Source organism: Moschus berezovskii, chromosome 23 (assembly GCF_049115385.1).
Source record: "Moschus berezovskii isolate FMDL1 chromosome 23, NW_MosBer_1.0, whole genome shotgun sequence".
NCBI lineage: Eukaryota > Metazoa > Chordata > Mammalia > Artiodactyla > Moschidae > Moschus > Moschus berezovskii.
Window position 1 is genome coordinate 63,181,456 of NC_142482.1, and position 15,255 is coordinate 63,196,710.

The 15,255-nt window shown below is 58.2% G+C and overlaps 1 protein-coding gene across 1 annotated transcript in view; it reads right to left on the reverse strand.

The window, feature by feature from the left end:
- Nucleotides 1–6,274: 6,274 nt before the first annotated feature.
- The window catches only part of DUSP22 (dual specificity phosphatase 22), a 44,797-nt gene continuing 35,816 nt past the window's right edge, over nucleotides 6,275–15,255 (reverse strand). Inside the window, exons 5-7 of the mRNA XM_055406582.2 lie at nucleotides 10,433–10,507; nucleotides 8,043–8,214; nucleotides 6,275–7,694 (exon numbers count right to left, since the gene is read on the reverse strand). Coding sequence (XP_055262557.1) covers nucleotides 7,512–7,694; nucleotides 8,043–8,214; nucleotides 10,433–10,507 — 430 coding nt within the window. The 3' untranslated portion in view covers nucleotides 6,275–7,511. The remainder of the gene's footprint in view (nucleotides 7,695–8,042; nucleotides 8,215–10,432; nucleotides 10,508–15,255) is intronic.

Here is a 15,255-nt window from a genome sequence, read left to right on the forward strand (position 1 = left end):
CCCACCTTTAGCCCACCCTGCCCAGGAGTCACAGCTTCCACACGCCTGCTCCAGGCCACCCAGCCATACCTGTGCCCCCGTCCCCCTACTCCCGCCCTGCGTGCTCTTCACTGCCCCCTCCCCTGGTTTCCATCTGAGCCAGCATACCCTGTGCTGGGGGCTTTCTTGGCCTGCACTTGTGCTTCTAAGCACAGTGTTTCTGGAGTGACTGCCTCCTGTCCCCAGCTCAACTGAAAGGCCTCTGAAGGCAGGGCTGCCAAGCCGCACTCCTCCCCTCCCCCAGGCCGTCCCGGGCACCTGTGCAGGTGGGCACCAGGGCCTGACTGAGGCCCTGCCCCACCTTCGTGGGGCGGGGCACGGTTCCCAGCAGACTGACCCCGCTGGCCTTCCCTCGGAGGGGGTCATTCGTCCAGGTGGCCATGGGAAAGTACAGGTCAGGGGCCTACCGGGAGGCACAGATGCTTCAGGGACAGTTTTTAAAGATGAGGGCGGTGAGTCACAGGCTGGTTCCCGACACCACGCTTCTGGGGCAGAGCACGCAGGCGACCAGGCTCCTCTCTCTGGGACCCACTTTCAGCACCAGCTGCCCACACTCACACTTCTTGGAAGCCGCGGGCATGTCTTCCGTCCTGTCCCGGGGTCTCCACCCTTCCCCTGAGGAGGGCCCGACCGGGGGGCCGGAGTCTGGCCCACAGCGAGCAGGACACCCGCCAGCCGGCTGTGCTTCGGGTTTGGGAGTCAGGACAGGATGCAGCCCTCCGTACTTCTGGACGCCCCAGGTCTCACCAAGCGCTGGCTGCTCCCCACATGGCCTCCTAAGAGCACTCCAGCAGGGATGCCCGCGCCTCCAGGGACGCTGGTATTCAGAAGGGAGGTGACCTTGGAGCCGCTGGTCAGGCTTCAGGGCTCCAGGCTCACACGACCACTTTCTGACTTGAGACTGGGCAACACTCAAGTTCTCTAGAATCTGGCCTCTTCATCCGAAAACTGATGATAATAGTAAAATCCATGTGACGAGACTGCTGAGAGGGTGTGACTTCAGGGAAGCACACACACGAAGGGCTCGGTGACCGCGGACCATCCAGAGGCTGACCATGCTGTCCTCCAGATGGGAGGTGGGGTGCCCAAGGGGGTCCCCAGGGCAGCAGGGTGCCGGCCAGCGCCCCCAGCTCTCCCGGGACGCCTGCTTCACGCCTGTCTCCCTGTGGAGAGGCTCTCCACAGGAGGGAGCTGCCTCCTCGGGGCTTCCCCAGGTGTCCCAGAGACTCCAGGGCCCCGCTGGCCGCTTTGTTTCCAGCCCAGGCCACATGCTCCCTGCCCCATGCCACCGCCACCCCGACTACACATCGGGACCTGCAGCTCCGAGCTCCCAGCAGCAGACGTGGCAGGAGGGGACGCTGTGCCATGGGAACCAGGACACGCCCCATGCCCCCAGGACGAAGCTGGCCTCACATTTTCCTGCCTGCCGGCCTGTCACGGCCGCTGCGAGCTGCACACACGCTGGGGGAACAGAACATCCCACAGCAGGGGCCTCTCTGGACGCCCTTCTGAGGAAGCTGGGTGCTTGCGGCCTCTTGCCATGAAGGGCACACCCTTTGCAAAGCAGAAGGTGACATTTCTCTGGGGCACATGCGGAGGCCTCTTGATTCTTATGTTCTAAACAGGCTGCCATCAGTGCCCTGGGGAAACCCAGAGTGACTGGTGGAGGACGGAGCAGGCCCGTTCGCCAGGGAGCGCGGTTCCCCTTTGTGCCGGCCTGGCCGCGTCCGGGGGCGAATGGACTCTGAGGGAAGTGCACAGCTGTGTGCAGAGCGCCTGAGCCGGGCACCTGCCTGGGTCCAGCTCACCAACCGCACCTGGTGTGACCTGCACTGTCTCCAGAAACCATCCCGCCACCCCGGGAGGGGCTGCTCCCCCAGAGTCAAACCCCCACCGTGCCTGGGTCTCCTAAACAGGCCTGGTACAAAGGACGCCGTCAGGCCCCGTCCACACACGGGCAGCCTGGCTCCCTCACCAGTTGACGCCACCCCTCACATCCTCTCAAACTGAACCAGAGGCTTCAGGAAAGGGAACTGCAGATGGGTCTCTCTTCATAATTGATGTCACCTGGAGCCAAAATACCCCAGACCTGCAGGCGTTCAGCCACGGACGGCGAGCCCAGCCCAGCCCAGCCGCCCCTGTTGAGCTGGGGGCCCCGAGGGCGGGAGAGTGTACTAACCCCGCGCCTGGGGGGCTGTCACAGCCTGTCGCTGCAGCTGGGAGGAAATGAGGGCAAGCGCGCCCCTGACTGCGGCCGCGCCCCAGAACTCAGGCCCCTGACCGCCCAGGGAGGCCCTGGCACATCCTCGGAAGGGACAGGGAACATTCTCAAGCCTCAGGGACAAGTCAGAGACCGCTGTTCTTTTTTCTCCCTTCCTCTGGGCGATGAAAAGGAAAGGGAAGAGGAACTTCCCTCCGAGGTCTCAGTGATTTCTTGTTAAGCACATCTATAAATACAGGCATGTTGAAAGCACATTCTTGATAAAATTATTAATAACTCAGTGTCAGCATGGGAGGGGTCACCTAACGTGGGATCACAGGATTTGGGGTCTTAGTGTTTCCCTGTTTCCAAGACTAGATGCTGGTGTGCAGGGCAGCAAGTCGTGAACAGCTCTGATCTCCCCTTGCTGTCCAAGCTACCTGGACTCGACACGCCCCTTGGCTCTGCACATGTGACTCCCCTGAAGGCTGAGGAGTCCTCTAAACTTTAACAACAACAAGACACTGGGATTCACGGTCTGTCTCTAAGCAGCAGCAACAGGAGCAGCCCCACAAAGTTGAAAGTGGGGGTCCCTACTGGGACAGACCTGGGGATCCAGCCACCATGAATAACAAAGCCCTGCAGGGACGGTCACCAGGGAGAAGCCTGATTAACAAAGGTTAACAAAGGCACCCTGAGAGAGCCAGTGTGGGCAGAGGAGCGGCCAGAGACCTCCGTGGCTGCAGGCTTCGCAGATGCTCCCGGGCGCTATGGCAACAGCATCTGTCAGGACCACCACCCCCGCCCCCAGATCCCAGCCCCACGTCAGGAGGGCAGGGTGATGCCTCAGGACCAGTTCACAAGATGCTTTACTCTTTTTCTCAGCTTTATTGAGATATATTTGACTTAGAGCATTGTGTCCATTAAGGTGTACAGCACATTGGCTCCCAAAAATCCTGTAATGAAAGACAACCTGGTTGGGGGTAAAATTAGTCTTTATTAACCTGGTATTTTCTCTTCCACAATAAATTAATAAATTGGATGTTAATCATCACAAGTCTAGTTCCTGGGAGTCAGTTCTGGGTTCATGGACAGACTTGAGCACCTCATCTCTGCAAAGCTGGGTCCCAGCAGGGGCAGCCCTGCCGACCCCTTAGGCTGGCAGCCCTGTTCAGTCTGCCCTCGACGCTGTAGAGCCCACTGCGGAAAAGGCCGACCCAGAGAGCCAGCATCAAGGAGCAAGCCCCCGGGGGCCCAGACCCTGAGCGGCTGCCCACCCCCAGCCTCCCTAAGCCCCCTCGCTCCTTTGGGTCTGTTCATCTCCACCCACAGCCACGCCCTGGGATCATCATCTGGACAGGACGATCACCTGGACAGCCACGATGGCTGCCCCCTGAGCGGCCCAAACCGTGGCCCGTCCTCTCTCCCCCACACCCATCACGGTGCCTGCTCGCCCAGAATGCTTGGCAAGCCCCCCACCGCGTCCACAGGATGGCGTCCACACGCTTGCAAGGCTCCACGGTGGGACCAGCCCTCCAGCTCCAGAGCTGGTTGAGTCAACCAGTTGCTGCACGGCAGCACCGAGCAGACAGAGATCCCAGGCCTGTGCCTGCAGCTCTGCCTGCCGCCCTCACTGCTGTGCACGCCACGCTCGCCCCGGTCACACAGCGGCTGCACCCTCTCTCCTGCGCGCCTGCTGGCCCCGCCAGACTCCCCTCCCTGCGGGCAGCAGCTCCCGCACCCGGGCTTCAGCCTCTGTCTCTGGGACGCCTTCCCCGGACACGACCCTCACGCCTCACCAGAATGGCCTGTTTCCTCCAGAAACGTGGCACCAGGAGTACCCACAGTAGTGCCCATGGCTCATTTCCCGACTGTCGACACCACCGACCAGCGCTTCTGAGACTCAGGGCAGGTCTGAGCATCCTGCCTGGTCCCAGAGCGCCTGCTGCGATGAACAAGCGTTTCTCAAGCGAACCGGCAAGTGACTGAACAGAGGGAGCAGCGCAGGCCTCCTCCAGCGTCGACTGCGATTCCGAGGCCAAAAGCCCGCTAACATCTGTGGTTTCTGGTGTGCGCCTTGGCCATTACCTCGAGTGAATGAAATATCTGCTCTGTGGCTTACAAGCCTCGTGGGGCAGTGCGGCCTGCAGGGCACCAGTTACCAGGTGGCTGCTGTTGGTGCCACGAGCAGCGGGTCCCAACAGGAGCCTATTTCCCTGCCGCTGTTTCCTCACAGCCTGTGCTCAGCCTGGGCCTTCCGAGGCTCTGCCCCTGCACTTCCCCACAGGCCTTGAGGCCCAGCACCTACACATGGACTACTTGTGCATCCCCCAGGCAGGCCTGTCAAGTCAGAATTAGCATTTTAACACCCATCATCCCACACCTATCAGGCCTGCTCCGGCACAGGGTGCTCTCTGAGCCCATGGCAGGAGTGTGCCGGCGTTGGACACTCAGGGCACGGGCCAAGCCTCCCGCAGTCAATGAGCCCTCGACTCCCTCCATTTAGCCAAACCTCTCCTTTAAGCAAAAATCACATTTCCTTCCCCCCTCACCCAACCCCTGCACCCCCCACCCCCTGCTAGTTAGATGAGAAAACACTGGGAAACTGTCTTAAACTGCTGTCCACACCAGTTAACATTCTTGGGTTGAAGCTGAGCTCGGAATGAGGAGAAGTCCCTGGGGAGCCTGGTTCAACTCCCTCTCCGATTTCCCTCTGCTCGCAGGGCACCCACTGTCTCAGGGAAGGGAGTTCTCGTCTCCTGTTGTCAGTACACCTCCTTCTGGAGGAGGGCAGTGGCCTTAAAATACAGCAGGGCAGCCCCCGAACCCGCCTCATGGTGCCCACGGCAGGAGCATGCGAGCTCCACACCCGGGCTGAGCATGGGGAGGTGCTCGGGGCCACGCAGGCCCTTTACCAACATGCGCTTGTGCACGAGCGAGGGCCACACACCCTGGATGAAACAGCCCGGGAGGCAGTCCCGAGGAGCAGGGTGCGCCCAGCAGGGCCCTGAGACAGCCTGGGGGCAGCACAGCTTCCAGCAAAGAAGGAATTAGGTCAAACCGTTCTCTTGTCAAAGAGGACACACAGCTCCCAACATGGAGCCACACAGGCGCACGTTCATACGTCACGTCTGCACACTTAAACTGAACTCTGGTTGCCTTTTCCTTCCGGTAGCACCTAAACTCTGGCAGTGTTTCAGGTGCGCTACGGTCTTCTGAGAAAGGGCCAGGACTTCAGAATGCCTGGTTCGGCTGTGGAGAAAGAATGTCACAGGTGACAAGCGCTGAAACAGCGTTCCAGGTGCAAGAACGCATCTGGGCATTCACACTGTGCAGACACTGAAGCGTTCGCGCTGATTCCTAAATACTCCTGTTCACATATTCACATTCCTTTTCAGTTCAAGGGAAAAATTACTTTAGAGCAAACTGTCTTGGCTGTTGGTGGGGAACTCTCAGCCAGGCTTCCCTTCCCCACTGTCCAGCTGGGGTTTGCACACATGTGGGGCCCCCGGGGCTCACTGGGCCCGCCCTCTGCATACATGTGGAGCCCAGGGGTTCAACTGGGCCTGCTCTCTGCAACGTGTGAGACCCCAGGGCTTCATCTGGGCCCGCCTCTGCACACGTGTGGGGCCCCAGGGTCTCACTGGGCCCGCCCTCTGCATACATGTGGGGCCCATGGGTTCATCTGGGCCCACCCTTTGCATGCAGGGAAAGCTGTTCTGACTCAGGGTTCCTTCCGTGGTGGGGTTCAGAGAAAGCTTTTTAGGGACAGGCTGAGCATGTTTTTTTGCACAGCTCTGAGTGCTTAAACCACGTGGGTCGACACACAGGGCCACACCCAAGGCCACACTGTGGGTCTCAGCCAGCAGCCAGCACAGCCCGACGTCAGTCACCCACGACCAGGTGCTCCCAAAGCCCGAGTCAGAAGCTTCGAGCAGCCCAGAGATGCACTCCTCTCCCTCTGGCTTCCAAGCAACTGAGACCACACACTTGCAGCACAAGGCTGCAGAGACACCTGGAAAAATGAGAAACAGCTCCAGAAACCATTTAATGAGGTAGCTGAGATCATCTCGCATCCACAGCAGACAAAAGTGCTTAATGAGTTCACAGGCATTTAAACATATTCGTAAATGCAAACTGTGACAGTGCTTAACTGGTCTTTCTTCCCAGATCCCAAAGGTGCATGCATGCCTTGCGAGGAGGCCCAGGGAGAGAGCAGCAGCAGGCCGGGAGGGAGGAGCTGGACAGGAGCTGAGGGCGGGCATCTGGGGTGCTCCCCACGCAATACCAGTGCAGGTGGACAGAGCCAAGCGGGACTCCGAGAAGGGCAGGGTTGAGCGGGGCTGGCAAGAGGGGGGCCCACTCACCCCTCCACACCCCAGAACCACCCTCAGGAGGCTGCCCCCGTGGCCACAGGGGTCTCCCCGCTGTCTGCTCGCAGGCTCAGGCTGCTCCGGAGAAGAGCTTCTCCACAGTCACCTCCCAATGCCATCCAGTGGGTCTCAGACGGGGAGAGGCCACGAGATCAGTCTGGGCAGTGTGGCCTTCATGATGATACCCCAACACGCACACACCCATGTCACACACATCCATGTACACACACACCCGTGTCACATCCACACCCATGTCTCACACACATACCTGTGTACATACACACCCGTGTCACAGCCCACACCTGTCACACACACACCACCACATACCCACCACAGCCATGTCACACACACCCATGTCACAGACACACCCAACACCTGTGTACACACACCTGTGTCCACATACACCACACTCATGTCACACACACCCATGTCACACAGACCCATGTCACAGACACACCCCACACCTGTGTACACACACCTGTGTCCACATACACCACACCCGTGTCACACACACCCACGTCACACAGACCCATGTCACAGACACACCCCACACCTGTGTACACACACCTGTGTCTACATACACCACACCCGTGTCACACACACACCACCACATACACACCACACCCATGTCACACACACCCGTGTCACACAGACCCATGTCACAGACACACCCCACACCTGTGTACACACACCTGTGTCCACACACACCACACCCGTGTCACAGACACACACACACACACACCCTGGCTCGCCCGTGGGCATGACAGCAGTGTCTGGCAGCACAGAAGCTGGGGGGCGGCTGGGGGGTCTTGAGAGGAGCCTGGATCCACTGGACACCCCCTTCCAGTCCTCAGGCCAGGCAGCGACGAGAAGCCGGTGGAAGGCGTCCATGGCGCCGGCTAAGTCTCCGGGGTGCAGCTGTCGTAGGCCAGGGGCGGCGGGCCCCGCAGGCCGGCCCAGCGCCGCGTGCCTGGCGGGGGCTCCACGCGCCGCTGCTCCTTGTATTTACCCAGAATGGTCCTGGCCTCCTCGGCATCCTGCAGCGGGCTCTCGCCATACTCCTCCTGCAGCCATTGGCGGAACTGAGGGAGTGAGACAGCGGGGCGTCACGCGGCGTGGCCCAGCCCCACGCCCTCACCCGGCCTGCCCGGCTCCGCGCCCTCACCCGGCCCCGCGCCCTCGCCCAGCCCCGCGCCCTTGCCCAGCAGTGCGGGCCCGTAGGTGGCCTCAGTGGGCACCGAGCGACAGAGTGACTTCTTCCAGGCTTCGGCCTGAGGACGTGAAAGCCAGCCTGATCCCGATGACAGCACTTGACCCCCAGGCAGAGAAGCAGAAGCTAAGCTGCGGCCTGTGGAAGGCGGGACGGCTGCGAGGGGCTGGAGGGAGTCCATGAGCCCTCCGGCCTGGGGGCGAAGGTGGAGCGCAGTTACCTGGTGGACCTGGAGCTCCTCAAACTCCTGCAGCTGCCTCTGGAAGCCCAGGTTGGGGTTTGCACACGACCTGCCTGCACGCACGGTGTGCAGGGCATCCTCCCAGCCAAAGTTGGTGACCGTCATGATATAGGCGACCACCAGGGTCACGCTCCTGGAGACGCCCGCCAGGCTGCAGGTTGAGAGCCATACGGCAAGGGGTGGTCAGGGGACTCATTTAGGAAGCCGCCTGTCCTCGGCTATGAGTGGAGAGCTAGGCAGTGCGTCCTCGGAAATCACTCAGAAGCACCCGGCTCTCTCTGCGTTACCACACTGGGGTCTTGGGTAATCCTCACCTACACGGCCTCAGTCTCGAATGGTTTTCTGTCGGTTATGGCTCCAGACACTTCGTGTTATGATTCTCTTTCTCCTGACCTCCCCTTTAGATAGTCCCCGCTCCCCAGACAGAAAAGTAGCGAAAGGACATCTGGGAACTTGAAGGCTCCAGGAACCTAGCGATAAGTCAGTTATAACCTCAGCCATTCAGATGGCTTGACACTTTTAAAGTCTGATTTTCTTAGGTACCTCTTCCCTGGTGGCTCAGACAGTAAAGAATCTGTCTGCAATGGAAGAGACCCGGGTTTGATCCATGCGTTGGGAAGATCCCCTAGAGGAGGAAATGGCAGCCCACTCCAACATTCTTGCCTGGAAAATCATGTGGACAGAGGAGCCTTGTGGACAACAGTTCGTTAGATCGCAGAGTCGAACATGACTGAGTGACTGACACTTTGTTAGGTACGTAAGGGTCAAGCCTATCACTTAAAACACTCATTAAATACAGACGCCCTTACTCTCTGCTCTCCTCCACAGACCCAAGCAGAGTACCCGCGTGGCACACTCCACGTGCTCTGGGGGGTGGGGGTGGGGACACTCTGCAGGTGACAATGGCCAGTGTTCTCCAGCAGGCTGAATAAGGGGACCAATTTTAAATGTACATGCAAATTAAGGCGGTCACAGAGAGGTTGTGCTACGTCAGACTTGGAGTGCTCAGCAACGGTTTGAGATGGGGAAGTTTAGCAAATTTCTCATTTTTAGAAAAGCTTATCTTCAGATTGACACAACCAAATGAAACACGAATTCCTAGAATATCAGCCCTGCACTTATTCAAATATAAATAACAATAAAAACCACTCTCAAGTAGTGGTTCTTCCCTTGGGCTGTGTATCAGAAATACTGATAAATCTGTTTAAAAACTCACATCCTCTTGGGGTGCAGCTGGGGAGATGCTCACCCCCCGAAACAGCTCCGGCTGCACTGCAGAGTGCTGGAGCAAATGCGAGCGAACCTCCCAAACCTGCACTTTGTGTTTAGTACACGCCCTGCTCTTTTTAAAAGCAGAATGAAAATCCACACTGTTTCAAGTGCATAAAACTGCAGAACAACACTGTTAAAACAGGCAGTCTACCCAGTGCCCTCTGCCTGACTGGGGGTTCCATGAGGCTCCCCTGGGCCACACGGCAGGCCCCTCATCCCTCTATGGGGCAGCAACAACCCCAGAGGTGGGCCGTGTGTCTCCGTAGAGCCTTCCCTGCAATGGCAACTTCCTTGGGGGAACTCAGATGACTGAGATTCTCTCGTGAACCTAGACTGAATCTTACTCAAGAGTGAAGGGGCCTGTTTGATCCGTGCTTTAATGACAGCAGCCTTCTGCCCCAGAACACCGGCCTCTGGTCCCCTAGATGTGTCACCATTATGAATATCAGCTTATGTTGTGACTGTTAGCCATGTCTTCGGCATTAAGCGCTGGCAGTGATGCAATGAGGGCCCGCAGCCCCTGAGCGCTTGGCTGTGCCAGGCGGGGGGCACTGTCTTTGGGGTCTGCACCCAGCAGCAGCCTTCGTCACAGAACACAGGTGTATGTGTTTATACCACACACATGGTGTGTGAATGCAGGCGACAGCTGCATAGGCCTGCTGAATTCTAAAAGTCTGTTCAGCTCTGCTTAGAGCCAAGTACAAGCTCCAAACACATAAAAGCCCCAGTCTGTAAATGGAGGAGAGATCATTGTTTTGGTGTGACAGAAACGCAACGCTACCCACATACGCAGCCAGAGCTCTCCAGCGAGAAACAGTGCTGTGAATGGCTACTGAGCAGAGCCAAGTTCTGAAAGGGTGTTGGGAGAGGCTGGAAAAGGGGCTCCTTTTTTCCAGTAACCTTGACAGTCCCTGCAAAAACGTAACTGAGAAAGAGAAAACGCTAAGTGACAAGGAAGGAACGACTGTTTGGCTCTCTTTGCACAAAAGCCAACCATGGCTGACATGCAGCCGGGGTGAGGCGGGCGGCTGCTGGACGTTCAGGGAGGCCCTGAGCAGGGCAGAGCAGGCCCTTGCTGTTGGGCAGGACACACGTACCAGTGAACCAGGCAGCCCTCGCCCTGGAGGCGGCACTCATGGATGAATTTAATGCTTTCTTTGAAATGTCGCGTCCTGTGGGGAGAAGAAAAGAGAGGAGTGACCTCTACTTCACTCAGCGTATGAGGAAAAGAAAAGCCCGCTGAGGCTTCTTGAAAAGGTCTTGAGTCCACAGGTCTAGATCCCAGTCACTGCCCAGGGCTTTGAATCTGACCCGCAGTGCTGAGGCTGGGAGGGGATGGCCCATCCACTGGGATTTTGGAAGTTCTCTGCAAGGAACCCCTGAAACGTGCAGGGGCTACACGGATGTTGGGGGCAGGCCCGGCCCAGCCCCACGGTCAGTCTGGGCCCCTCAACACCCAGCAGTGTGGTGACCCCACCCACCAGGTAAGGGAGGTACCCACCCAGTGTAGGCTCCCTAGTTCACGTCTGACCATCTGGGAGGAGGTCCTGACTGCTCATCCTCCAGGCTGGGGCAGGAGAACTGCAGCCCCCAAGCCCGAGGGGCCTGACTGAACGTGTGGCCGTGGGAACATCACCTGCCTTCCCTTAGCCTCACTAGGAAGTGGGAACTGGGCTTCACAGTCCAGGACAGAGAAACACACAGCAATGGGCTTCGCAGGTTCTAAGGTCCCGCGTGACCATGAGACTGTGATCTTTTCTCCTGACCCTTAGCTTTTATGGCTTCCCTGGGGGCTCAGATGGTAAAGAATCTGCCTACAATGCAGGAGATGCAGTTCGATCCCTGGGTCGGGACGATCCCCCTGGAGAAGGAAACGGCAACCCACTCCAGTGTTCTTGCCTGGAGCATCCCATGGGCAGAGGGGCCTGGCGGGCTATGGTCCGTGGGTTCACAAGATCGGACGTGACCGAGCCACTGTCACTGTCACGTTCCAGCAGCCCTCACCTCCTGGTCCGGTTCACGCCCAGCAGTGTTGTCCCGACCGTGCAGCGGGCAGAGGAAAACTCTGAGGGGAGCTGCAGAGCCTGTGCTTTCCCAAGTCTCCTGCTTGAAGTGGATTTTGCCCATGGACTGAAAGCACACCAGCCACTGAGCACTGAGCATGCAGCAGGGACTCTGCTAAGCCTGGAGAGATTCAGAGATGAATAGAACGTGGTTCGCAGCCACACATAGGTCTGCGGTTCCATGAAGGCTGACCAGGTGAACGAACCTCAGAGAAACAGGGGATTCAGGTGGGGCACACAGGCGCAGCCAAGTGTGGACTGCAGAAGAGACTCAGCGAGCTGAGTGTCCTGGATCTGGGCAGCAGGCACAGAGGACTTTGGGGCAGGTACCTCTCACACGGCCTGAGGCTGCCGTGTGCGGAGGGGCCAGGGTCCCAGCCACAGACTCGACTCTGAGCGAAGACCCAACCAGACCACAAGGCAGGGTGAGGTGAGGGGTATTTCTGCTGACCTCCCTGGGCACACGTGCTCCCAGGGTGAGTGCACATGGCGACCCTAGGCATTAAAGCGCCATCCCTAAACCAACGTGGTGTAAGACAGGCAAGGGAAGACGCTGCGGTGACCCCGACATGCAGAGACCTCGGAGCAGAGGCGTGGCAGAGGGCAGGGAGTGGTGCGGTGGCCCCAGGGGTCAGGCTGCCCAGTTCTGAGCACAGCGTCCAGGGCAGGGTGCATCCATCCTGTATCTCAGGTAAAGCCCGGCTTGAGCATGAGCTCTTCTGATGACAAGTGCCGAGGCTGGGGGCAGGGTGGGGGCTCATCCATCGCCACCCACCCAGGCTGTCGGAAACTCCCATCTTCCCTGCAGTTCCAGCTGCAGAGAAGCAGAGGGGAGGCTGGGACGGGGCTCCAGGAGGGCTCCCTTCCTGACAAAAGGAGAGTCTCTGCCTCAGGCTCCCTGCAGGATGCTGGGTGGCCAGCTGGTGTCCAAAGCTGCGCCAGCTGCCCTGTGACCACAGGCGACAGGCCTCAGGGTGCAACAGGGGCTCTGGGAGCTACTGCCCAGACCTGGAGCACTTGCCCTGGATGTCTTAGGCAGGGAGCGAAGTAAATCAATGTCTTTACAACTTAAAACACTGTCAGTCCTTCTATTTACAGCCAAGCACCATCTACCTGACATCAACAAATACAACAATTTAAGGACACTGAGCCTCTCCTGTGGCCGAGGAGCGGCTCCACCTACCATGGTCTCCCCTGCAGACAGGCCAGCAGACGGGCAGCTCTGATTATAGGTCCACAGCCGGGCCATGTGCCCAGACGCCAGGCTCATGCCCGCTGTGGCTGGCGGCTGAGGGCAGGCTCCTGTCTCTCAGGCCAGCCACACTGCGGCACCAGGGTTCCCGAGGGGACTCGCCACACTGCAGCCCACACTCTGTGGTCCTCCATGGGTGGGACGGACCTCCTACCAGCAGAGGAAGAGGGAGTCAGGAGACGGGGCACAGTGGCCCGAGCTCGTGAAGGACACGGGTGGCCTCAGCATACACCACGACGGCCACGCCAGGCCAGAGGCTTGTCCTGGGGACGTGTCGGCTCTGTGAGGTCACCGATGTCTTGCACAGATGACAGCTGAGCCCCCTTCCTGAACCCCTAGGGTGGGGGTGTGGTCAGCAGGCCAACGTGCAGACTGACCTGAGCCCAGAGCAAGTGTGTGAGGGGCCCCAGACGAGGAAGCGAGAGGAGGGTCCCGCTGTCCTGTCCTCCGTCGCCTCTGTCTGCACCAGGCGTCAAGTCCAGGAAAAGCCCACGGACGGTCCCGCCCACCACCGTGTCGGGACGAGGGCAGGAGAGTCAGGACGCTGATGGGGGGCCTGCTGGGAGCCCCGCCGTGACAGCTGACTCACGGACAGGACCGCGCCAGACAGATATTCCTAGAAGCGCCTCTTCTGAGGAAAGCCAGGAGGCAGGCATTCTCAGGGCCCTCGGGGTGGGTCACTTCCAGGGAAGCCCAGACCTGGTCATGCAGTCCCTCCCCCCCTGCGGGAAATCCCCAGGGCTCAGGCCTCACGTTGCTCAATCCCAGATCAAAGCAGAAGCCCAGATGGAAGCACACCCCCACAGGCGGCAGGTTCCCTATTCCTGGTCTCCGCGTTGTCCCTTTACTTCCATGCAGAGACGTGGGGCACACTCTGTCAGGGAACAGCCGGCAGGGTGTATCCACAGGAAGCACGCCCACGTGAGTGTGCCGCTCCGTCAGCGCAGCAGACCTGTGGGCCTGGTGAGCGCTGTCCTCCGTGGGGACAGCAAGCAGCCTGGCAGCAGCCCCCACCCCCGGCTCCTCCTCTGCGGTCAGTGCTGGCCCTCCTTATGGCCAGGGCATCCACCCGAGGCCAAGAGCAGAGCCAGTAGCGTCTTCCTGACCTTCACGGGTCCAGCACAGCCCCACGCCACGCCATGTGCATCGTCTGCACCCGAACAATCACTTCTCACTCCAAGATGGCAGGACCTGTGGGCTGTGGTCCCCACTGAGGGGTCTGTGGTGGGAAGGACCCTGCTTGGGGGAGGTCTGGCTCAGCACCATGTGGGCAGCTGGGCTCCCCCAAATCCAGCAGAGACACACCAGGCTGCTTCTCCTGACCCTCGTCAGAGTCCAAACATGTGTGTGCACAGTATGTATATAGGAAAGCAAAGGAGGAAAAGCCCAGGAAAGGCCAGCATCCTCAGGGGTTTTTCCTCAGAAAAGATGTTGGAAACAAAGCACGTGGGTGGGGCATTCTCTTGGGCGCTGGCTCTGGAGGGTGGGCTCAGATCAGTGAGCTCTTCCTCCTGTAGAGCCTTCCAGCCACCGGCGCCACCCCCGGGGCCCTGCACTGACCGTGCAGCCCTCACCGCAGCCGAGGTGAGCTGGACAGACACACTTCCCCACCCGGCAGACCTCAGGGCCTTCAACACGCTTCTGGCAAGGATTCCCCAGGTCCTACATTTCCCGCACTGTCAACACTTAAGAAAGGTCAGGCGAAGCATGTGCAGTGTACATTTCATTGTGCCAGATAAGGTCATTTTAAAAAGAATTAAACAAAATCCCTCTCTACCACCTACTACCTCTTCATTTCACAGAGAATAGTTTCACCCCCAAAAAGCAAGAAACACAGTCTAAGACTAAAAACTAGGTTTTTAAGTTGAACAGGTGAGATCTCACAAAGAAACACACATTTTCAACACATTTCTCCTTTCTGCTACAAAGTCCTCAGGAGTTACGGATGAGCATTTCTGTCTGGAAAAAGGACAGTACTCCAGGGCCCACCTACCTCTGATCTTGCAAAACTGCTTTTTAACATTAAAGAAAAATGTAAATGAGAGAAAAAGAGAGCTGGAAGTACAAGAGACATGAATAAACTAAAGAAAACAGACACAAGAAGACAGGAGGTGGGACAGGCAAGGAGGGTCTACTGCTGTTTACTGCAAACTCTCTGCATCACTGAAACCTCTTCTCCCCACAAAAACCCCAAGAAATTTAGACCCTGCTTGACTCTCAAGCCTCTGTTGTCATCAAGGCTCTGCTGTGAAGATGCAAACCTGCCAGCTCCTCAAAGAAGACAAAATGATAACCCTTCTCTTATGGTGTCTAAATAGAGGCACCAATTTGAAAAATATTAAAGCAAGAATGAAAAAGCAGTGATACCTCCAACCACTCACTCTCAAGACACACGAACACTCCTTTCCTGAATAAGAGGAAAATGGAAGCGAATTCTCTGGAGACACTTAGGGTCTGTAAACACTTTCACCACCTCACCTAAAGCTACAGAAATTGTGTGAGATAGACATTTCACAGAGGAGAGAACGAGGTTACAATGACTCGCCTGAGGAAGCACACAGAGAAAGCAAAAGCGAACATTTCCAGAAGCCTCAGTTCACTCAAC